Here is a 23549-nt window from a genome sequence, read left to right on the forward strand (position 1 = left end):
TCTTATAATGTTTTTCCAACAATGTTCTCTCCAAGTCAAAGAATTAGTCGAGGACCATTGAAAGCTGCAGATTTTCCCCCAAGCCTCCTCTGAAAGTACCAACCCCGCTTCTTTCTCCCACTTTTCTTTAATATACAGTGTATTTACATTTTTAGCATGGGAGAGTGCATTATATAGGCGAGAAACTGATTTACTAGGTATTGAACTGCAAGCCGAATTCAGAATCTTGAAAAATTCTAATTCTACTGTTGATAGGTCTGTATATCTACAACTCTGGTTAACATAGTTTCGTATTTGAAGGTACCTAAAAAAAGTCATTATGTTCTAGGCCATGTTTGTCCTGCAGGATTTGGAAACTTTGTAATACTCTTTTATCTATAAATGAGAGGTAGGTTGTAAGACGGTTCTTTATCCATAGCTCAAATCTTTTATCTCCTCTGTTGGGAAGGAATTCGGTATCATATGCACACCATCTAAAGAGTTTTAACATGTTATTAATTCCACATGAATTAACCACCTTCTGCCATACTTTTAATGTAAGATTTATCCAAGCATTATTAAATTTTTCCAACTGGGCCATCAATCCTTTGTCAGCTATTGAGGCCTGAAGAGGAAAACTGTCAACTAATCCAAATTCTATTTCCTTCCATCTAGCCTTATATTCCCTATTATACCAATATAACAGAGGGGTTATCTGTGAGGCATAAAAATAATTTCTCAGGCAAGGAAGAACCATACCTCCTCCTTCCTTCCCTAACTGTAAGGTGTTATATCGAATTCTAGGTTTCCTTCCTTGCCAAATGAAGCGGGAAATCCATTTGTCCCATTCCCTGACTTGATTATCATCCACCTCCACTGGTAAAGTACGGAAAAGATATAATAACCGAGGAAGAATATTCATTTTTATAGTATTTATCCTTGAATTTAAACTTAAAAAGGGGATAAGATTCCATCTATGCATATCTGCTTTTATCTCTGAGATTAATGGCCCATAATTTACCTGTGACAGTGTTGAAAGATCCTTCGGCAGGGTTATCCCTAAATATTTTAATGATTTAGCTTCCCACTTAAGATGGTATGTATCCTGCAATTTTTTGGATGGTGTATAATTTAGGGACATAACCTGCGTTTTCTTTACATTTATTTTATAACCTGATATTTTCCCAAAGTCATCCAACAGTGTAAACAATCCTATAAATGATTTTTCTGGTTCACTCAGATAGACCAAAACATCATCTGTGAATAACGCCACTTTCTGTTCAATCCCTGCCACCTTGATACCTTTTACGATTTCGCTCTGTCTTATAAGTTGGGCAAGTGGTTCAATATATAGCGCAAAAAGGAGAGGAGAAATTGGGCATCCCTGTCTAGTGCCTCTCTCTAAAATGAAGGAGTCAGAGAGGTCCCCATTTATCTTAATTCGGGCTGTAGGGCTGTCATATAGAGTCTGAATTACTTTAATAAACCTTTCTTGAAAGCCGAATCTTCCTAACACTCTGTATAGGAATGCCCAACTGACCGAATCAAAAGCTTTCTCAGCGTCCAATCCTACTACCATTGTCTCTGTCTCGTTCTTATTAACCTGTTCTAATATGTGCAGAGTTCTCCTTATGTTGTCCTGTGTTTGTCTTTGTTGAATAAATCCAGTCTGGTCTAAATGGATTAGGCCAGGTAAAAGCTTTTCCAATCTGCGCGCTAATATAGATGTAAATAGTTTGTAATCTAAATTAAGAACACTAATTGGCCGATAATTGCCACATTCTAGTATATCTTTACCCTCTTTAGGAATAACTGAAATAATCGCTTCTCTCCAGGAAGGTGGAGTTTCTCCTCTCTGCAAGATCCAATTAAAGGTGTTAAGTAGTAATGGGGCTAACTGTGTCTTCAGGGACTTGTACCACTCTGAGGTAAACCCATCAGAACCCGGGGACTTTCCAGCCTTTAACCTAGAGATGGCCACGTTCAGTTCTTTGACAGTTACTGGTTCTAATAAACTTTCATTTTGTAAATCTGTAAGTTTAGGTAGATCTAAAGAATTCAATACACTGTCTATATAGAGCTCATTGGGGGCCCGGGGTTGGAAGTACAGCTCTCGATAATATGTTTCAAAACTCTCTTGAATTTTCCCTATTGTACTCTCCACAAGCTTTGTCTTTGGATTCTTTATTTTATGAATTGTATTGTCTGCTTGTTGTTTTTGTAATTTATATGCTAATAATCTAGCTGATTTACCTCCTACTTCATAATTCTTTTGTCTCAGGTAAAGAAAATTTCTTTGAGTTTCCAACGTATAAATATCATCAATTTCACTTTGCAATTTCCTAATTTCCTGTTTTCGATTTGAATTACTTTTGTTGCTATCCCCAACTTGAAGTTGTTTTAATTTTCCTTGAAGGTCTGCTAATTTTTGTGCATTGATTTTTTTCATGTGAGTAGTGTTACGTACCCCGTAACTGGGTTGCCAAACCAGCAGAAATGCATCACTCAGTTGGAGTCTGGAGTACTAGAACTAAGAAAGTTTTATTAAAGAAACAAGCAACACAGTAATCGAAAGGATAATAAATGCAACAGTTCAGCGATGATAAACACACATGTGCACAGAATTAAGATAACAGCATCAATCAAGCTCTATTGTTGTCTAGGGGTAAATGACCAAATTTCAAAGTGACTCAAAGTTCAGTCCAGTTTAGTAGTTCAGTTCGCAGTAATCGTTGCCATGGCGATGGACAACGTGGGGGGAGAGAGAGAGAGAGAACAGGAACAACTGATCATTCAGACACGGCTTCACTCACAGACCCACGATATGGCTCACAAGCAACTTTTGGGCGGGTCCTTGGTGATGTCACCTGAGGTCACCGACTGTGACCCCTCCTCCAGATGCGGTCGATCCTCTGCAGTGAACCCGGCACCCAGGCAAGGGCGGACACACACCAGGTTCCCGCTGATCGTACCTTTCCACCCTGGCCGTTGTCTGGTACTTCCCACTGACTCGTGAGAAGCGTACCGCTTCCAGGGTCTCGTTACCTCGGGTGGCGTATGTGTGTGCCTTAGCGAACCTGTCCCTTTTTATCCCCCTGCTGGGGCATCGCCTGTCCACCACTTCAAACAGTTCAGGGTTCAAAGGGGGAGCCGCTCCAGACAGCTCTCTCTCCCGCGTCCCTTCATTACACATCTCCAGACGCTGCTCCATTGTTCCTTATCTCTCCTTCCCCTGAGGGCAGGTGGCAGACCACTTGCTGATGTCACTGATGCTAACCTAGGCCAGCAAACATCTTAATTTTATGTGTATTCTCGTCACACTTCCCCCCCTTTAAGGATTTTTACCGGGAGGTAAAAATTACAAACATGAATACATTATTTGATACACACACAAATATACATCTTTATCAGTTATTTGGCTAACACAGCGAGTTTGAAGCTGTCAACATCTTGACAGACAGTCATCACATTTTCTGTTCCTTTTATATGTGTTATTAATAATCCCTTAGACCAGGCTCCAACTCAGCAAACTTCATAGTGGCCAAAAACACTGATGAATTGCGACCAATGTAACCTCTCATTTGGTTTTGTCCCGGACCACAATGACAAGGGTCGTCCCATTCCGACTCAGTTTTCTCTCGCAAGGGCTTAGTAGGGGGGGGACGGGTATTGACCGCAGAGTTATTGCAAAACTTCCTATAGTACCCCACCATCTCCAAGAGCCTTCTGAGGGCCCTCTTGTCTGTCGGGGTTGGGAGGTCAGCGATAGCCTGCACTGTAGCTTGCATTGCTGCCAGCTGCCCCTGTGTCACCACAATTCCCAGGTAAGTGACCCTCGTGTGGCCGAATTCATTTTTTTCAAGGTTCACTATCAAGCTGGCTTCAGACAGCCGTATTAAATTGCCAATACACACCTCTGTGTTCATCAGCCCTTTAGTCACTGAATTACTCATTATATATGAGTGTTCTTTACCAGGCTGCCCTATTGTAACAGACATCACCCAACGTCCCAGTTCTTTGCATTTCCTCGGGACAATCAAACACACGGGTGCGAGTCGTTTAATTACTTCTTCTAAAGATTCGCTTTGTTCGGGGATTAAGGGAGAGACCTTATCAGTAGACCTGGCCAAAACAATAGCCTTCTCCCATCTGACCGATCCCATCCTAATCTTTTCAAAATGGTTTTTTCCTCTTATCAGGGGGCCCCTAGCTTCATTGATTTCCACGCTAACACCGACTAGGTTTGTTAGCATATCAAAAGCCGTTGACCGTCTCAGTTCGCGTCGGTCATGATCAATAACATTCTTCCCCCTGGGCAGCCGGTAAATCTCTTTCATGATTCCACCAACTGTTTCCTCCAGCACCGCAAAATGTCCACCGGGGGGGGGTACCTCGTGGGCCATGTTTAAAAACCTCATCCCCATAACTCTTTTGCATCACCCCCCATTCCTCATCTGCGGGTACTGTACTTGATTTCCCTTTTTTCCTTAGCACTTCCTCCTCTACACAATAGTCTACTAGTTCCCTTGTTAAAGCTGTGTCAGAGAGAGCTGTCTCTGCCACAACCATCAGCCCCTCGTCTCGCTCCTGCGTCTGCACAAATTCTTTCCTGGCTCCTGCTACGTCCGTCCCAGCTCCCTCACTACCTCTTGTCTCACTACACCCCGTCTCATACAAGGTTGGCAGAAATGTTTCAGCTAAATTCACTATCGCGGGCCCGTGATGAACCTGTGAGTCCATGGGCAGGGCCTCAATGCTGGCAGGCTGACCTGTCAATCTCACGACTGGGAACACGATTCCTCCGGTGATGTCATTACCGAGCAAGACTTCCACGTCTTTCATCGGTAATTCGGACCTCACCCCGATCGTGACTAGTCCAGAGACCAGGTTGCTTTGTAAGTGTATCTGGTGCAAAGGGACTGACTCTGTCCCTTCCCCAACACCTTTGACCTTGACCTCCCCAGTCTGGGTCTCTGAGCTAAACTCTAATACACTCTTCAGTATTAGTGACTGACACGCTCCCGTGTCTCTCCAGATCCGCACTGGAACTGGTTTTAACCCCTCCTTCACTGACACCAATCCGGCCGAGATAAACCTCTCGCGCCCTTCCTGGACTTTTTCAGACCTGTCCTTCCCTAGCGGTTCGCTTAACAGCTCGATACAGCCAGTCAACATTGCCGTTTTTCCTTTTCCTGTCTCCTTCTTTGGGGCAAAGCACCTGGACGCAAAGTGTCCGACTTTCCCACAATTATAACAGACGACCCCGGGAGACTTCCTACCAGACTGCTCCCGGTCTACCTTATCCTTTTCACTAGTCCCCAGCTTACTTTCTGACTTTTCCGGCGGACTCTCCCCGCCGTCCTGACTACCCTTCTGGTAGCCTTTACTCGGGGCAAACTTCATTTTATGCGTCAACGCATACTCATCCGCTAACTTAGCAGTTGCGGCTAACGTGGCTGCCTCTTCCTCATCGAGGTAGGGTCTCATACCCTCAGGGACACAACCTTTAAACTGCTCAATCAGGATCAGTTGTAGCAGTCTGTCATAATCCCCCTCTACCCCCTTCGAGGCACACCAACGCTCACAATATGTTTGCATCTCACGGGCAAACTCCAAATACATGCAGTCCCACTGCTTCCTCGCATTCCGGAACCTCTGCCGGTATGCCTCCGGGACCAACTCATAAATCCTGAGGATGGCCTCTTTCACCACCTCATACCTCTGGGCATCTTCCGCAGACAAAGCTGAGTAAGCTTCTTGGGCTTTCCCTTTCAGTACACTCTGAAGTAAGACAACCCACTTATCCCTCGGCCAGTCCTGACTTATAGCCACTTTTTCGAAGTGGAGAAAGTACCGATCCACGTCGGTATCGTCAAATGGGGGAACCAGCCTAACCTCCTGGGTCGCCCGGAACCCTCCACCTTGGTTCGGCACAAGCCCCTGCTCGGCCCTTATCTTTAACTTCTCCAGCTCAAATTCCCTTTCCCTCTGTTTCTCCTCTCTCTCCAACTGTCTGTCCCTCTCTTTCTCTTCTCTCTCCAACTGTCTGTCCCTCTCTTTCTCTTCTCTCTCCATCTGTCTGTCCCTCTCTTTCTCTTCGTGTTCTAACTGCCGTACCCGGAACTCATGCTCGAGTCTCAGTTTTTCAAGCTGTACCTGTACCGCATCTCCAGCAGGTTTTTCAATAGACACCACCCCCAGCTCACCTTGGGGAAACACATCTTTAGATACATAGTGCTCTACAATAGCTCTGTGTATCTCCTCTCTCCTCATTGTCGACTTCACCTTAGCAAGATTCAACCGTTTGGCCACAGCTATCAATTCCGATTTCCTGGCATCCTCTAATGCCTCCAAGGTCGGCGCCTTTATAAATTCCTCAGCCTCCATTTCTGCTGTTTGTCTTTTCTTTCTTTCGGGAATTTTAACCCAATCAATTTACTCCGTCCCAAATTTAGCGTTCAAAATCCCGGACGAGCCCCCACTTATGTTACGTACCCCGTAACTGGGTTGCCAAACCAGCAGAAATGGATCACTCAGTTGGAGTCTGGAGTACTAGAACTAAGAAAGTTTTATTAAAGAAACAAGCAACACAGTAATCAAAAGGATAATAAATGCAACAGTTCAGCGATGATAAACACACATGTGCACAGAATTAAGATAACAGCATCAATCAAGCTCTATTGTTGTCTAGGGGTAAATGACCAAATTTCAAAGTGACTCAAAGTTCAGTCCAGTTTAGTAGTTCAGTTCGCAGTAATCGTTGCCATGGCGATGGACAACGTGGGGGGAGAGAGAGAGAGAGAACAGGAACAACTGATCATTCAGACACGGCTTCACTCACAGACCCACGATATGGCTCACAAGCAACTTTTGGGCGGGTCCTTGGTGATGTCACCTGAGGTCACCGACTGTGACCCCTCCTCCAGATGCGGTCGATCCTCTGCAGTGAACCCGGCACCCAGGCAAGGGCGGACACACACCAGGTTCCCGCTGATCGTACCTTTCCACCCTGGCCGTTGTCTGGTACTTCCCACTGACTCGTGAGAAGCGTACCGCTTCCAGGGTCTCGTTACCTCGGGTGGCGTATGTGTGTGCCTTAGCGAACCTGTCCCTTTTTATCCCCCTGCTGGGGCATCGCCTGTCCACCACTTCAAACAGTTCAGGGTTCAAAGGGGGAGCCGCTCCAGACAGCTCTCTCTCCCGCGTCCCTTCATTACACATCTCCAGACGCTGCTCCATTGTTCCTTATCTCTCCTTCCCCTGAGGGCAGGTGGCAGACCACTTGCTGATGTCACTGATGCTAACCTAGGCCAGCAAACATCTTAATTTTATGTGTATTCTCGTCACAGTAGTAATGGAAATAATTTTCCCACTCAGTACAGCTTTCAATGTATCCCATAAAATCACTGATGATGTTTCTCCTGTGTCATTAAGGTCTAGATATTCTTTGATTTCTCCCCTTAATCTCTCCATTACTTTCGGGTTATTGAGTATATGTGAGTTTAGCCTCCATAGTGTTTTCCTCATTTTCCTTTCCAGGATTAGAGACATAGAGACTGGGCTATGATCCGACAGATCAATTGTTGCAATATTACAGTTTTTTATCCTGAGTCTATCTGTATTAAAGATAAAGAAATAGTCTATCCTTGAATAGGCTGAATGAGGGAAAGAGTAATATGTATAATCTTTACTAGTAGGGTGTAATTCCCTCCAGACATCTATAATTCCCAACTCCTCCATCAATGAATTCACTTTCTGAGTCAGAGGTTTATTCTGAGTAACTATTCTTGAAGAATCTAATATAGGATTTAATCTAATATTAAAATCCCCTCCACAAATTACTACCCCTCGAGAACTGACCATTAGGTCAAAAATGTGTCTATAAAATGACCATTCACTACCTGGAGGAGCATAAACATACAGCAATGTTATTTCTGTACCTTCTATTCTTCCTGTGATTTTTACAAACCGTCCTTCTTTGTCTCTAGTCTCTGAAATATGTTCATAATTAAGAGTACTTGATATTAAAGTAGCTACCCCTCTTTTGTGACTCAATTTATATGATGAATAAAATACATGCTTAAAGCCCATTCTTTTTAATTTTCCATGTTCAGATTGGCTCATATGTGTTTCCTGGAGGAAAGCTATTTGTGCCCTCTCTTTTTTCAATTTAGACATAATCTTATTTCTTTTAATTGGATTCAAAACTCCATTAACATTATAGGAAATTATTTTTACCAATTCAGTTTGCATTTTTCTCTAGTAGAAAAAAAAGCACTCTCCTTTTCTAACCAAACAGTAAGCAATCCCTTCTCAACAGTAAACCAAGACATATAACCACACCCTAGACATTTCTGAATGTATAACATTTGAAAATTTTATGTGAAATTGATCACCGACCCGCCTCGGTTCAGAGGGATAACCTCTATCTTCACCCTGTGTTAGAGGGCCCTCAGCAGTTTGAATAATCATAGAGAATTTTCTCCTATTTATGTCTCGACCATATTGCTATCATTCAAGTTATTCCGCCTAGTTTATTTTCAGTTACCAGTTTTCATTTTACTTTTAAGTCCGATTTACTCTTTTCAGTCATTTCTCTTAATTAATCTGTATTCTCTGTACATTCGCATCTGAATATTTGCAGCTTTTCCTTGTAGTTTGACACTCTGTTTCGAGTGGAGCGTCCTCGCCCCACTAACTGCCACGACTTCTGCCGAATCCTCTCCAGTAGCGACTCCGGTTGGGTGATAACTTTAATAGGTAGTCCCCGGTCCGCCAGGTCCAACGTTGCCTCCTCCACCGTAGCGTAAGTTTTTGTCCCTTCGTCGTAAAAGACTCTCAGCCAAGCTGGATACAGGGTCTGGAATCTGATGTTGTTTTCCTTCAGGACTCTCCGTGTTTCCATATATTCATTCCGTCTGGCAAGAATCCCCGGTGCATAGTTGTGGTCTAAACTGATTTTGCAGTTGTTCCACATGAAACCTTTCTTTTGCCATGTTCTTTTAAGCACCTCTTCCTTCGTTCTGTAACTGAGAAATCTGATCAGAATCGATCTGGGCTGGGCGCCTGCCGGAGGCTGTGGTGCCAACGCGCGGTGAGCCCTTTCTATCTGTAGGTCTTTTGCGGCCGGTATATCAAGGTTCTCTCTAAGCAGCTTCTCCATGAAGGGAATCATCAATCCGGGTTTACCTTCGGTTCCTTGGGGAACTCCGTAGATCCTCACATTTTCCCTTCTCGAGCGGCCTTCTTGATCTATTAGTTTCCACTGGAGCTGGTCTTGTAGCTTCAGCATTTCTGCTATCACTTCCTCGGCGTTTTGTAGCTTCTCTTCAATTCCAACAATCCTCGCTTCGGCTTCATCTATCCGCGAGTTAGTTTTTACTATTTCTCCTTTAATATCTTCCAGCTGTTTGCTGTTATCTTGTCGGAACTCGCGAATCTCTCCGAGAATCAAAGACAGAGTCACCGATTCCCCCTCATTATCTCCGTCCTGGCTTGCCATGGGGGAGCTAGGCCCGTCGCCTTGCTGCGTCTCTTTATGTTTATCAGCCTTCGAAGCGGACTTTTTAATCTTGTTCTTAGACATCATCCTTGCCCCTTTTATTAATATAGTTATGCAATATTAAGTATTTGTCTAAATTCGATTTTGGGGCAGTTTACCTTCTTTTTTGTCGAGAGACCTTTTCCTTACGCCGCCATTCCCTTGATGACCATTCTCTTATTTTCACCTCTCTTTGTGAGTGAGTAGTTTTACAGGATGCGGAAGGTTTAGAGAGTCATGGGCCAAACCTGGGCAAATGTGACTAGCTTAGGTCGACATGTTAGTCAACTTTGAGTGAGGGCGAAAGGTCCTTTTTTGTATTGTATAAGTATGGCTCTTGTCTTTATTCCTCACCATCTCAAAAGCTTGTGTGTGTGTTTTTTTTAAATCCCCTTGCCAGCAAAACTATTTGTTTCATTTGACCTGTCTGCTTCTGGAGTCATACAGCACGAAGATAGCCTGTTCAGCTCACCTCACCCACACCGACCAGTGTTTCCCATCACAAAACAACCCAGGCTAGGAGCTGAGAAGTCTCTCAGTGCTAGAAAGTGGGAAATAATACCCGGCAGGGATCACTATTTAAGCTAAAGGCAAGGAATTTGAAATCTTGATATCTTAGCAAGTTAAACAGGTGTATGGAGGAGAGGAAAAACAGGCTGTTCGAATCTGCAGACTAAAGCCAAATAATTATAGCAAAGCGTGCTGTCTTTGGGAGGACTAAGGAGCCCCACTTATTGGCCCAGCAGAGATATCTGGAAATAACTATCCTTGATGATAAAAATAGTGACAGCAGATGATAAATCTATAAACCACTGTGACGTCTGGAAGTATACAACAAATCAAGTCAACTAATAGAGTATCTGTATACTGTGTGGCCTTATTCGCCTGTCTACCTGGATCTGCTGGGTAAACCAGATACAGGGGAACCCCTGTTTGTCCCTGCTGTCCATTTGGGTGATCACCCATTCCTCCTATATTGTGCACCTTCCAGTATTTTGGTGGTTTCACAGTGTTATGGAACATAGGGTCCAGGACCAGTTTCCTCCTCCCCTGCCCCACCCCACCCCTCCTCTCAATGACTGGCTAATTGCTCATCTCAGGTCCTCTGTTGTGGAGGCTTTGATAATTGCTGCAAATGTTGTGCCGCTTTTCACGTGATGATTACTACTTGCACTATTGTCGTCAAACTCACCATTCAAGCTGTGTGCCAGCATTAAACTCCAGAATCAAACTCTCCACCCAATTATTCTGGAAAAGGGAATTGTTCATTTATCAGGCAGACTGTTCTGACAGATGAAGTTTCCCTTGGTGCTAATTTTTGGTTTGGGATACACTGTCTTTATTTCATCTTTATGTGATAGAATCTAGTTATTGACCCTGGTCATTGATTTTGTATAATGTCTGTGGACTTGTAATAGATATTTGATCTCAGAATTAGAGGTAACTGTGATAAGTTGGAAATCGAGTAATGATGAGGGAATGGGTCAAGTTTTCTCGGGTGGATACTGGGCCACAGCTTTGAGCATAGTAATGACAGATAAAACAATAATATTTTCTTCAAGTTTGTAAGACAAAGGTCATTTGTTAGCTAAATCTTTCATTGGAAAGTGTCAGAATATTATTAAAAATTTGCGGGAAAGGACTGCTGTTCCAGCTCCTGTTGAACCTCTGGGTGCTGCCTAGGTTGGGTTTGGCAGTCACTGCCAGCATGAAGACATGCTTCATTTCCCATTATGAGAGTACTGACTGAGGAATTGGTTCACGTTACCTCTCTACATAGAATGCTGTAGTTACAGTATTGCATTCTTGCATACTTTGTGTGATGGGGATATAAGAACGTTTCAAGAGAAAATACTTGCTATGCATGTAATTCTTAATATGTCTATTTAGACAAAATAAATAGCAAGATGTACTGTTTCCTTACAGTTAAGTGCACGTTCAGCTGAGAGAACACTTACCGAAGAGAAGAGAGAGTCTGCAAATTTAAGACAAAAGTAAGTTTCTGTGTTGAATTGTGTCCAGTGCTTTGACTCAATCTGGATCTATGCAGAGGGTGTTGTATCTGACTTAATCAGGAGATGTCAGTGAACTTCCAACAGACATTTGATGGTCTACAGATTAATACAATTATAAATTACATTGGAAGCAGATGAGAACGGAAGTGATGAAATGAAACAAATAAACCCAGAGCCTCAGCGTGAATGTTATTAATTATAGATAACAATAATACTGTGTACAGGTTTGCAGCAGACTTTCTACTGTAGGCACTTTGAGTTATGTAGTTCAGAGCAGGAAGTCACAGTAAGGCAAAAAAGAGCAAACTGCTGAAGGAACTCAGTGAGTCAAACAGTATCTGGAATTGTGACGTATGGTCCCAGTCCAAACGTCAACCATTTGTTTTTCCACCACGGGTGCTGCTTGACCTATTGAGTTCCTCTAGCAGCTTGATTTTTTATGCTGCAGATTTCAACATTAGCACTCTAGTGTCTATAGTAGGGCAAGATGTTATTCTGGGGATGGAGTTTGGTGTCATAATGTGTTGTGGTTATTCAACTGGGATCAAAGTAGTTAGTTACTGGTGTGAGACTTATAATTATGGAGGAGCAAAGGGTGTCAGCTTCTGCTAACCAGTAAAAGCTGGTGCTCAGGGACAGGAATATTTAAAAAGGCCAAATGTGACATTAGGTGGAATTTAGAAATGGTTCAACATTTGTTCAGTCTCCTTCAGACTGGAACCATACTCTGATTTCGGATATGGGGGAGATGAAGCACAGATTTACTAGAATAATGCCAAAGCTCAAGAGGGTTAGTCTGAGGATGGTAATGATAAGTAGCCTGTGTTCTCATACAGTTGCATGGCCGAGGGGCGAATTTATTATTATTTAAATAACCTATTTAAAACTAAGGGTTGAAAATAAAACTAGAAAACTATACAATGAAGTAGAAATACAATGTGAATGAATGCTCCTTCCATTGAGAATGTGGACTGAAGGTGTGTTCAGTCGTGAAATCAATTTTTCTTACATTGTGTGAAGGATTGATGGACTTTTGTTGGCTGAAACTGCATCAAACCTGTGTAAAGTGTAGTAAGATGTATGTAGATGAATGAAATTTACATAACTTAGTAAATTTTGGCTGTTTAAATTTAGTTTGGCTGATAAACTAGATCTAGTTCACGTTGCTTAAAAATCAAGTATTTAGGTGGAATAGAATTGCATGCTTGATCTTTGTTATTGCAGGTTGATCGAATTGAACCAAAAGCTCTCTCAGCTCCAAAGACCTTCGATAATTAAGCCAACGCCAGGCAGGCCTGACAGGCAGGTTCCTCCAGGAGCTCCTCCACCTCTAGGACCAGTACGCAGAGGTGAGGAACCATATGGTTAATCCACCTATGAGAATGAATTGCTTCATATTTGACCATTTCCTCATTTATTTGCCTTGATTTCTGCATTCGAGTCTCTGGATAAGAGCTGTTATTGCATGAACAGTGTGTTTTCATGGGTGTTAGGAACCCAGGCATCTAACAAATCAATTTTAGTGATTGTTAGAGTTTCTTGGTTCCAAATCATTTTCATCAGATAAGCCTCTAACAAGTGAAACTGAGGTAGAGACTGGTAGAAGAGAGAGAGGAGTGAATAGGGTAGAGACGAGGGAGAGAGAGGGGGAGGGGGGAACAAGTAGATCGCTCAGCAAGTTCCTTCCCTTCATTTGTGAACATCTGGCCTTCAGCAACTTTAATGCTGCAATTTCTACCTCTGTTGAGGTGAAGTACTGCCCCTGCTCAGTTGCTTTACCTGCTGAGGTGGACTCTGGAAATCAAATTCATGCAGTTTGGTGCATTTTAATCACTTTGAGCCTGACTGCCTTAGGCAGACTTTGCCCTTATACTTGATCATCACACACATGTACTTAACAGTAAAAATTATTACATACCATTAATATAATGAACATATAATGTGTGCAGGGCAACAAAAGCAGCATCGGGAGAGGTCCTGATTCAGTTTTGAACAACAACAAACAGCAGTCTTTTCGTCTCCAACTCATGATGCTGTGTTTTGATTAAAAGTTTACAGTACACTGTATTTGTATTTTACGTTTTTGGTTTTTTTGTAAGGGTTAAAAACAGTCAGCATTGTAGACCTGTACTGGTGTTTTTCATCAGTGACTATCTTTACAAACTTGTCAATGCTTCATGATCAGCAGACACTATCTTTAAATTTTTTTTAAATCTTAAAAAAATTTATGCCGTGACTTAAATTTCTGCAAGCAGCCTGCTGAATATTCAGAGTTACCTTAAATTTTCAGTTCACAATGATAGATACTTGCTTGTTTCATGATCAGCATACCATTAAGTGGCATATGTTCACTCTGATGCTGATGAATCCACTCTTTCAATACACGAATGAGAACTGTCTGTGAAGCACAGAGACCTGTGTATCGCCTGGGAATCTTCCCAGTGCCTTGTGGAATTTTCCAATTGTTATGTCAAGTCAGTGCTCAAAAAAACAATTGGATTTTGGAGGTTTTCAAATTCTGGAACTTCACATAAGGGATACTTAGCCTGTGCTAAGGAGAAGGTACTTGGGAAGCTGAAAGGTCTAAAGGTAGATAAGATACCTGGACCACATGGACTGCACCCCAGGGTTCTGAAGGAGGTAGCCAAAGAGATTGTAGAGGCTCTAGTAGTGCTCTTTCAAGAATCACTAGTTTCTGGAATGATTGTAGAGGACTGGAAAATTGCAAATGTCACTCCACTCTTTAAGAAGGGAGAGAGGCCTTTAAGGGGAAAGGCCTCCTTCAGGGAAAATCATGTGTGACAGATCTGTTGGAATTCTGTGATGAAGTAACAGACAGAATAAACAAAAGAGAGTCGGTGGATGTTGCTTACTTTGATTTTCAGAAGGCTTTTGACAAAGTACCACACATGAGCCTGCCGAACAAGATAAGAGCCCATGGTATCACAGTAAAGATACTAGTATTTATAAAAAGATTGGCTGACTGGCAGCAGGCAGAGAGTGGGAATAAAGTGGGCTTTTTCTGGTTGGCTGCTGGTAACTAGTGGTGTTCCACAGTGGTCAGTATTGGGACCGCTTCTTGTCATGTTAGATATCAATGATTTGGATGATACGAAGATAGGTGGAGGGGCAGGGAGGGTTAAGGGAGTCTTCAGAAGGACTTGGATTAAGAAAATGGGCCAAGAAGTGGCAAATGGAACACAGTGTAGGGAAGTGTATGGTCATGCACCTCATTAGGAGGAATAAAGGCATAGACTATTTCCCATAAAGGGTGCAAATTCAGAAATCAGATGTGGAAGGGGGCTTGAGATTCTTTTTGCAGGATTCCCTAAAGGTTAATTTGCAGGTAGAGTCAGTGGTAAGTAAGGCAAATGCAATGCTAGCATTATTTTCAAGAGGACTAGAATAAAAAGGCAAGGATATAATGTTGAGGCTTTATAAGGCATTGATTAGACTGCATTTTGAATATTGAGTGGTTTTGGGCTCCTTCAGCACTGGCTTTGGAGAGTCTGGAGGAAGTTTACAAGAATGATCCCAGAAATGACAGTATTAATGTATGAGGAGAGTTTGACAGCTCTGGGTCTGTAATTGAGAAGAATGAGGGGGAATCTCATTGAAACCTATTGAATATTTAAATACCTAGATAGAGTAGATACGGAGAGGATGTTCCCAATAGTGTGGGAGTCTGGAACCAGAGGGCACAGCCTCAAGGGAAGGATGTTCTTGTTGAGTAGAGATGAGGGGTTTCTTTAGCGAGAGGATGGTAAGTCAATGGTATTCGTTGCCACAGACGGTTGTAGTGACCAAATCATTGTTATCATTTGGTGTATTTAAAGCAGAGGTTGATAGGTTCTTAATCATTTAGGGTGTCAAGGGTTATAGGGACAAGGCAGGAAAATAGGGTTGAGAGGGAAAATAAATCAGCCATGATGGAATGGTGGAGCAGACGCTGGGCCAAATGGCCTAATTCTGCTTAGATGTCTTATTGTCAATACCCTGTGGCAAAGAATTTCCATTCCTGTAACTTATGATGAATGTTTCTTGATTGTAATTAAAAGCAAGTTCATTTAATTTAAAATATGATTTGTTCTGGCTCATACACTGTCTAGTCTAAACTGGCAATTTGCCCATGCGTTAACCACCTCTAAGAAGTTGCACTTTTGGATTCATAAACAATTACACTGTGGAAATTATAGATTCATAAAAGATTAGACTGTGGAGTAATCTTCAAACAGTTTGCACTCAGACATTTCTGTGTGGCTTGCAGAAACAAATGCTATATGCTAATATGCTGAAATCAAAATGTTGCTTGTTGTATTCCAGCCCCAGTATCTTGTGACGACTCCTATGGGCCATCTCCTGTAAGCACTGGGCCCCCTTCACCTCCCATGATGGTGGAGCTCCTTGTACGGCCACCCTCAGCTAATGCAGGTCGTGGTTTCCCCCGAGACCGGGGGGATGGAGGTAGTGTGTTCAGATGCTACTTCGAGCTGTCATTGCATAATTGCCATTCTGTGAATGTGAATTGGCCAAAATGAAATAACCACATAACAATTTGTAAATTACAGGCCATCGAGTTCCTCCGGGTGCTCTGCCTTCTCGTGAGTGGGTTGGTCCTGGCCCAGATCGGTTAGGGCCTTCTTCTGATCACGGTTCACCACCTCCTCTGTGGGACCGGCGGCCAGGTATTATCACTGTTGACAGCACAATTGAATTGTCTCCACTCCTCCCGGCATTGGATCCCTGCCCCTAGCCACTCACTCTTGTGCAAAAAAGGACAGAGGCAGGGAACTACTGGTCTGGTAGTTTAACAGCTATTATTGGCAATGTATCAATGAAAGAGAATAGCTAATCATTGAAGAAAATTAAATTAGTCAACACGGATTTATGATAGGTTAAACATGTTTGACAAAACTTTCTCTAATTCTTTGAGGATGTAAGAGGGAGACTTAATAGAGGGGATCTTGTGTTTAGTTGCCAAAGGGCATTTGACAAAGTGCCACATAAGAGGCTGCTACGTAAGTTAAGAGCCTATGATGTTGGAAAAAAGTGTGTGAGAGTGGATTGAAAACAAAGTTTGGAAAGCATGGGTCATTTTCAAAGGCGTAACTAGTGGACTATCGCAGGCATCAGTTCTTGGCTGACTATTTTCAGTAATGTCCAGTATGTAAGATTTCCATTTTTGCCAGTGATATATAAAAAATAATTCTGCAATAGGATATAGATTGAAAGAGTGGGCAGAAGACTGGCAACTGGCCTTTATTTAGAGATACAGCATGGAACAAGACCTTCTGGCCCTTCAAGCCACGCCTAATCATGGGACAATTTACAATGACCAGTTAACCTACTAACCCGTACGTCTTTGGACTGTGGGAATAATCTGTGGCACTCAAAGAAAACCCATGCATTCCACAGGGAGTACATACAAACTTCTTAGAGGATGCTGGGATTGAACTCTTGACACCCAAGCTATAAAAGCATCATGCGAACTGCTACACTACCATGATGCCATGAGGAAGTGTAAGCAACCATCTAAATGGAGAGAGACAAAGTGAGTGAAATACAGAGGGATTTGACATGAATAGCAGGCAGCTTCAACAAATTGATAAGACGATTGTACAAGGTGAATTTTCACTGAGAATAGTGCATATAGTTTTGGACGTCTTACCTAACATCAGACAATAACATTGGAGGCAATACAAAGGAGATTCACCAGGTTAACTCTCGGGATGAGAGGGCTGTCCTTCTAAGAGAGACAAAGTAGTTTGGAGTTGTACTCCTTGGAGTTTAGAAGAATGAGAGGTAACCTTATTCATACACAAACAAGGGGCTTAATTTTAAATGATATGAATCCCCCTCCCCAGGAGAACAACATGAACAGTACAGCACAGCAGCAGGCCCTTCAGTCCACAGTGTTGTGCCAAACCAATTAATTTCGCAATCAAATGGCTAACCAAACTAATCTCTTATGCCTAAACAATGTCTGTATCCTTCCATTTTTTCACATTCATGCACCTATCTGAACTTCTCTTAAAAGTCCCTAATGTTTCTGCTGATACCACCACACCAGGCAGTGCATTCCAAGCACCCACCAGTCTGTGTATATAAAAAAACAAGCAAACTTACCCCTCGTATCTCCTTTGAAATTACCCCCCTCTCACCTTGAATGTATGCTCATTATTATATATTTCAACTTTGGAAAAAGATATTGTCTGTCTACTCTATCTATGCCTCTCATAGTCTTATAAACCTCTCTCAGATCTCCCCTTAACCTCCACCACTCTAGAGAATACAACCCAACTTTGTCCAACCTCTCGTTATAGCACATGCCCTCAAATCCAGGCAGCATCATGGTAAATCTCTATTGCACCCTTTCCAAACCTTTGACATCCTTCCTATAATGGGGTGATCAGGATTGTATGCAATACTCTGGGTGTGACCAAACTAGAGTTTTCTAAAGATGCAACATAACTTCCTTACTTTTAAACTCAGTGCCTCGACTAGAACAAGCAAGCATGTGCCTTCTTAACCACCAATCAACCTGTGCAGCTACTTTCAGGGAGCTATGAACTTGGATTCCAGATCCCTTTGCTCATCAACATTATTGAGGATCTTGATCAGTGTGCTGTCTCTTTGCATGTGACCTATCAAGGTACAACAGTTAATGTTTGGCTGGGTTAAACTGCTCCTGCCATTTCTCTTCCCATATCTGTAACTGATCTTTACTCTTCATTGATTTCAGCACAGGAACAATGTTGTGCTGAAGTAATTAAACCAATAATTAATGCTTAACTAGACTAATCCTTCTGTTGACATAATGTCCATGTCCTTTCATTCTCTGCTTGTCGAAGAGCCTCATAAATGCCATCACATTTGCCTCCACTATCACTCTTTTGAAAAAATATTGCCCTGCACCTCTCCTTTGAACTTACCTCACTCACCTTAAATCCATGCCCTCTAGTATTAGACATTTTGACCCTTCTGTCAGGTCTGCCCTCAGCCTTGAACATTCCAGAGAAAATAGACCAAATTTGTCCGACCTCTCCTCAGCGCATGCCCTCTTATCCTTGCAACTTTCTTGGTAAATCTGCTCTGTACCTTGTCCAAAGCCACCACATTCTTGTATGGGGCAACAAGAATTGAATACAATAGTCAAGATGTATTCTGACTTCTCCAATCTGTGGAATTGTTGTTGTGAATCTCTTTTGAACCCTATCCAGAGATGGACAGGCAGTCTTTTTAGTGTGAACTTTTCTGTATTTTCCTTGCAATGTTGAAAGAGGCCATTTGATCATCAAGTTCAAGTCATCCCATTCCCCACTATTTATCCCATAACGTGTGCTCCCCGCAGATTCTACCACTCCCTTATGCATTGCCAGTAATTTACGGTGGATAAAATACTTGTGAATCAGCATAGCTTTAGAAATCAGTGGAGCCTGGAGAAACCCAGGCTTGTTCGATTTTTGGCCCATCTAGGTTCTCAGATGTCTTTTCCTGCAGACATTCCAGCACCTTTGGGAGTAATGTACATCAGGACAACTGACTGAATCGCCCACATATCATCACTTGGCTCCAATTTCCTTCCCTACCTCTCCACTAGTTGGCAGCATATAGAAGGCCCAGATTATTTCTACTTTAAACAAGACGCCTTCTCTCACAATATTTCATGTAATCATTGCTCCCATTTCTCTCCTTTCTCCCCTAACTTTTCTGAACATTTTATATGAAGGAATTTTTCACTCAATCCTGTTCTTTTAGAAACATAGAAACATAGAAAATAGGTGCAGGAGTAGGCCATTCGGCCCTTCGAGCCTGCACCGCCATTTATTATGATCATGGCTGATCATCCAACTCAGAACCCAGCCTTCCCTCCATACCCCCTGACCCCTGTAGCCACAAGGGCCATATCTAACTTCCTTTTAAACATAGCTAATGAACTGGCCTCAACAGTTTGCTGTGGCAGAGAATTCCACAGATTCACCACTCTCTGTGTGAAGAAGTTTTTCCTAACCTCGGTCCTAAAAGGCTTCCCCTCTATCCTCAAACTGTGACCCCTCGTTCTAGACCTCCCCAACATCGGGAACAATCTTCCCGCATCTAGCCTGTCCAATCCCTTTAGGATCTTATACGTTTCAATCAGATCCCCCCTCAATCTTCTAAATTCCAACGAGTACAAGCCCAGTTCATCCAGTCTTTCTTCATATGAAAGACCTGCCATCCCAGGAATCAATCTGGTGAACCTTCTTTGTACTCCCTCTATGGCAAAGATGTCTTTCCTCAGATTAGGGGACCAAAACTGCACACAATACTCCAGGTGTGGTCTCACCAAGGCCTTGTACAACTGCAGTAGTACCTCCCTGCTCCTGTACTCGAATCCTCTCGCTATAAATGCCAGCATACCGTTCGCCTTTTTCACCGCCTGCTGTACCTGCATGCCCACTTTCAATGACTGGTGTATAATGACACCCAGGTCTCGTTGCACCTCCCCTTTTCCTAATCGGCCACCATTCAGATAATAATCTGTTTTCCTATTTTTGCCACCAAAGTGGATAACTTCACATTTATCCACATTAAATTGCATCTGCCATGAGTTTGCCCACTCACCCAACCTATCCAAGTCACCCTGCATCCTCTTAGCATCCTCCTCACTGCTAACACTGCCACCCAGCTTTGTGTCATCCGCAAACTTGGAGATGCTGCATTTAATTCCCTCATCCAAGTCATTAATATATATTGTGAACAACTGGGGTCCCAGCACTGAGCCTTGCGGTACCCCACTAGTCACCGCCTGCCATTCTGAAAAGGTCCCGTTTATTCCCACTCTTTGCTTCCTGTCTGCTAACCAATTCTCCACCCACACCAATACCTTACCCCCAATCCCATGTGCTTTAAGTTTGCACACTAATCTCCTGTGTGGGACCTTGTCAAAAGCCTTTTGAAAATCCAAATATACCACATCCACTGGTTCTCCCCTATCCACTCTACTAGTTACATCCTCAAAAAATTCTATGAGATTCGTCAGACATGATTTTCCTTTCACAAATCCATGCTGACTTTGTCCGATCATTTCACCGCTTTCCAAATGTGCTGTTATCACATCCTTGATAACTGACTCCAGCAGTTTCCCCACCACCGACGTTAGGCTAACCGGCCTATAATTCCCCGGTTTCTCTCTCCCTCCTTTTTTAAAAAGTGGGGTTACATTAGCCACCCTCCAATCCTCAGGAACTAGTCCAGAATCTAACGAGTTTTGAAAAATTATCACTAATGCATCCACTATTTCTTGGGCCACTTCCTTAAGCACTCTGGGATGCAGACCATCTGGCCCTGGGGATTTATCTGCCTTCAATCCCTTCAATTTACCTAACACCACTTCCCTACTAACATGTATTTCGCTCAGTTCCTCCATCTCACTGGACCCTCTGTCCCTTACTATTTCTGGAAGATTATTTATGTCCTCCTTAGTGAAGACAGAACCAAAGTAATTATTCAATTGGTCTGCCATGTCCTTGCTCCCCATAATCAATTCACCTGTTTCTGTTTGCAGGGGACCTACATTTGTCTTTATCAGTCTTTTCCTTTTTACATATCTATAAAAGCTTTTACAGTCCGTTTTTATGTTCTCTGCCAGTTTTCTCTCATAATCTTTTTTCCCCTTCCTAATTAAGCCCTTTGTCCTCCTCTGCTGAACTCTGAATTTCTCCCAGTCCTCAGGTGAGCCACTTTCTCTGGCTAATTTGTATGCTACTTCTTTGGAATTGATACTATCCCTAATTTCTCTTGTCAGCCACGGGTGCACTACCTTCCTTGATTTATTCTTTTGCCAAACTGGGATGAACAATTGTTGTAGTTCATCCATGCAACCTTTAAATGCCTGCCATTGCATATCCACCGTCAATCCTTGAAGTGTCATTTGCCAGTCTATCTTAGCTAATTCACGTCTCATACCTTCAAAGTTACCCCTCTTTAAGTTCAGAACCTTTGTTTCTGAATTAACTACGTCACTCTCCATGTTAATGAAGAATTCCACCATATTATGGTCACTCTTACCCAAGGGGCCTCTCACGACAAGATCGCTAATTAACCCTTCCTCATTGCTCAAAACCCAGTCCAGAATAGCCTGCTCTCTAGTCGGTTCCTCGACATGTTGGTTCAAAAAACCATCCCGCATACATTCCAAGAAATCCTCTTCCTCAGCACCTTTACCAATTTGGTTCACCCAGTCTACATGTAGATTGAAGTCACCCATTATAACTGCTGTTCCTTTATTGCACACATTTCTAATTTCCTGTTTAATACCATCTCCGACCTCACTACTACTGTTAGGTGGCCTGTACACAACTCCCAGCAGCGTCTTCTGCCCCTTAGTGTTACGCAGCTCTACCCATATCGATTCCACATCTTCCCGGCTTATGTCCTTCCTTTCTATTGCGTTAATCTCTTTTTTAACCAGCAACGCCACCCCACCTCCCCTTCCTTCATGTCTATCCCTCCTGAATATTGAATATCCCTGAACGTTGAGCTCCCATCCCTGGTCACCCTGGAGCCATGTCTCTGTGATCCCAACTATATCATAATCATTAATAACAATCTGCACTTTCAATTCATCCACCTTATTACGAATGCTCCTTGCATTGACACATAAAGCCTTCAGGCGCTCTTTTACAACTCTCTTAGCCCTTTTTAATGCTTGCCCTGGATTTGTCGGCCTGCCACTTTTACTTTTCCCCTTTGTACTTTTTGCTTCTACGCTCACTTTACACCCCTCTGTCTCTCTGCACTGGTTCCCATCCCTCTGTTGTGAACTAACCTCCTCACACCTAGCCGCTTTAATTTGATTCCCACCCCCCAACCATTCTAGTTTAAAGTCACCTCAGTAGCCCCCGCTAATCTCCCTGCCAGGATATTGGTCCCCCTAGGATTTAAGTGTAACCCGTCCTTTTTGTACAGGTCACACCTACGCCAAAAGAGGTCCCAATGATCCAAAAACTTGAATCCCTGCCCCCTGCTCCAATCCCTCAGCCACGCATTTATCCTCCACCTCATCGCATTCCTACTCTCACTGTCGCGTGGCACAGGCAGTAATCCCGAGATTACTACCTTTGCGGTCCTTTTTCTCAACTCCCTTCCTAGCTCCCTATATTCTTCTTTCAGGAAGCCAGTTGTTTGCCCCATTGTTGTAAACAAGCATGGCTAATTGAATAAACTGCTCTCCAGCCTTTATTAAGCTCTATTTATTTATATGTATGCACTGAAGATCTATCTTAGCTGTTTGTTGCTGTAGAGAAATCCATCTCTCCCAATTCTTTGTATACTATTCCATCGCCTCTCCATTTTCCCTTCCTTTTCATTACCCCATCTGATGAAACTCTAGCAAGGGCTCTTATCCCATCTCATGGAGATGCAGCTTAAGATCATCCCCCTAAAACTGGTCACAGTACCCCAAGAATCTGAAACCATTCCTGCTACACCATCTCTCCATCTGTGCAATCTTCTATACTTCCCCTTCCCCAGTTTTTAGATTTGCAGGCAGCCTGATCAAGTTCTGCTTCTTCAAGCTCCATCTCAACTCCTTCAAACAAATGCTTATTCTATTCGTGTCATAACTACCGACTTGTCCTACACTTGGTTCCGATTCTTCCCTTCTTCCCTCCCCCCACTCCACACCCCACCCTCAGTGGCTAATTCCAGGAACACGGGATTCTCTGCAGCTGTATCTTTAGCTCAAATCCTGAGCTTGAGCTCACTTCTACATTTGATCCTCTAGGACACATGAAATATCCTGACCTTGCATATTGCTCACGGTGGGTTGTAACTCATCCAGATTTAAGGAACCTAGCATTTCTTCTCCATAGATAATGCTTTTTTTTATAGTTTATAACATAATTGATCGGTTCTTTTTGTGACCTTCAAATTAAACTATAAGTTTGTGGTGATTGACTATTTATTGTTGTTACTCTTGTTCATGATGTAAATAGATTAGCCCTCTCAATTCCATTTTAATGTTGCTCTTC

The 23549-nt window shown here is 42.8% G+C and overlaps 1 protein-coding gene across 2 annotated transcripts in view; it reads left to right on the forward strand.

Moving 5' to 3' along the window:
* mia3 (MIA SH3 domain ER export factor 3) overlaps positions 1-23549 on the forward strand; it is a 137142-nt gene that overhangs the window by 110665 nt on the left and 2928 nt on the right. For both annotated transcript variants that reach the window (XM_063040561.1, XM_063040562.1), the window contains exons 22-25: positions 11447-11514; positions 12760-12884; positions 15859-15999; positions 16104-16220. In XM_063040561.1, the coding sequence (XP_062896631.1) occupies positions 11447-11514; positions 12760-12884; positions 15859-15999; positions 16104-16220 (451 nt within the window). The remainder of the gene's footprint in view (positions 1-11446; positions 11515-12759; positions 12885-15858; positions 16000-16103; positions 16221-23549) is intronic.

Source organism: Mobula hypostoma, chromosome 2 (assembly GCF_963921235.1).
Source record: "Mobula hypostoma chromosome 2, sMobHyp1.1, whole genome shotgun sequence".
NCBI classification, from domain to species: Eukaryota; Metazoa; Chordata; class Chondrichthyes; order Myliobatiformes; family Myliobatidae; genus Mobula; species Mobula hypostoma.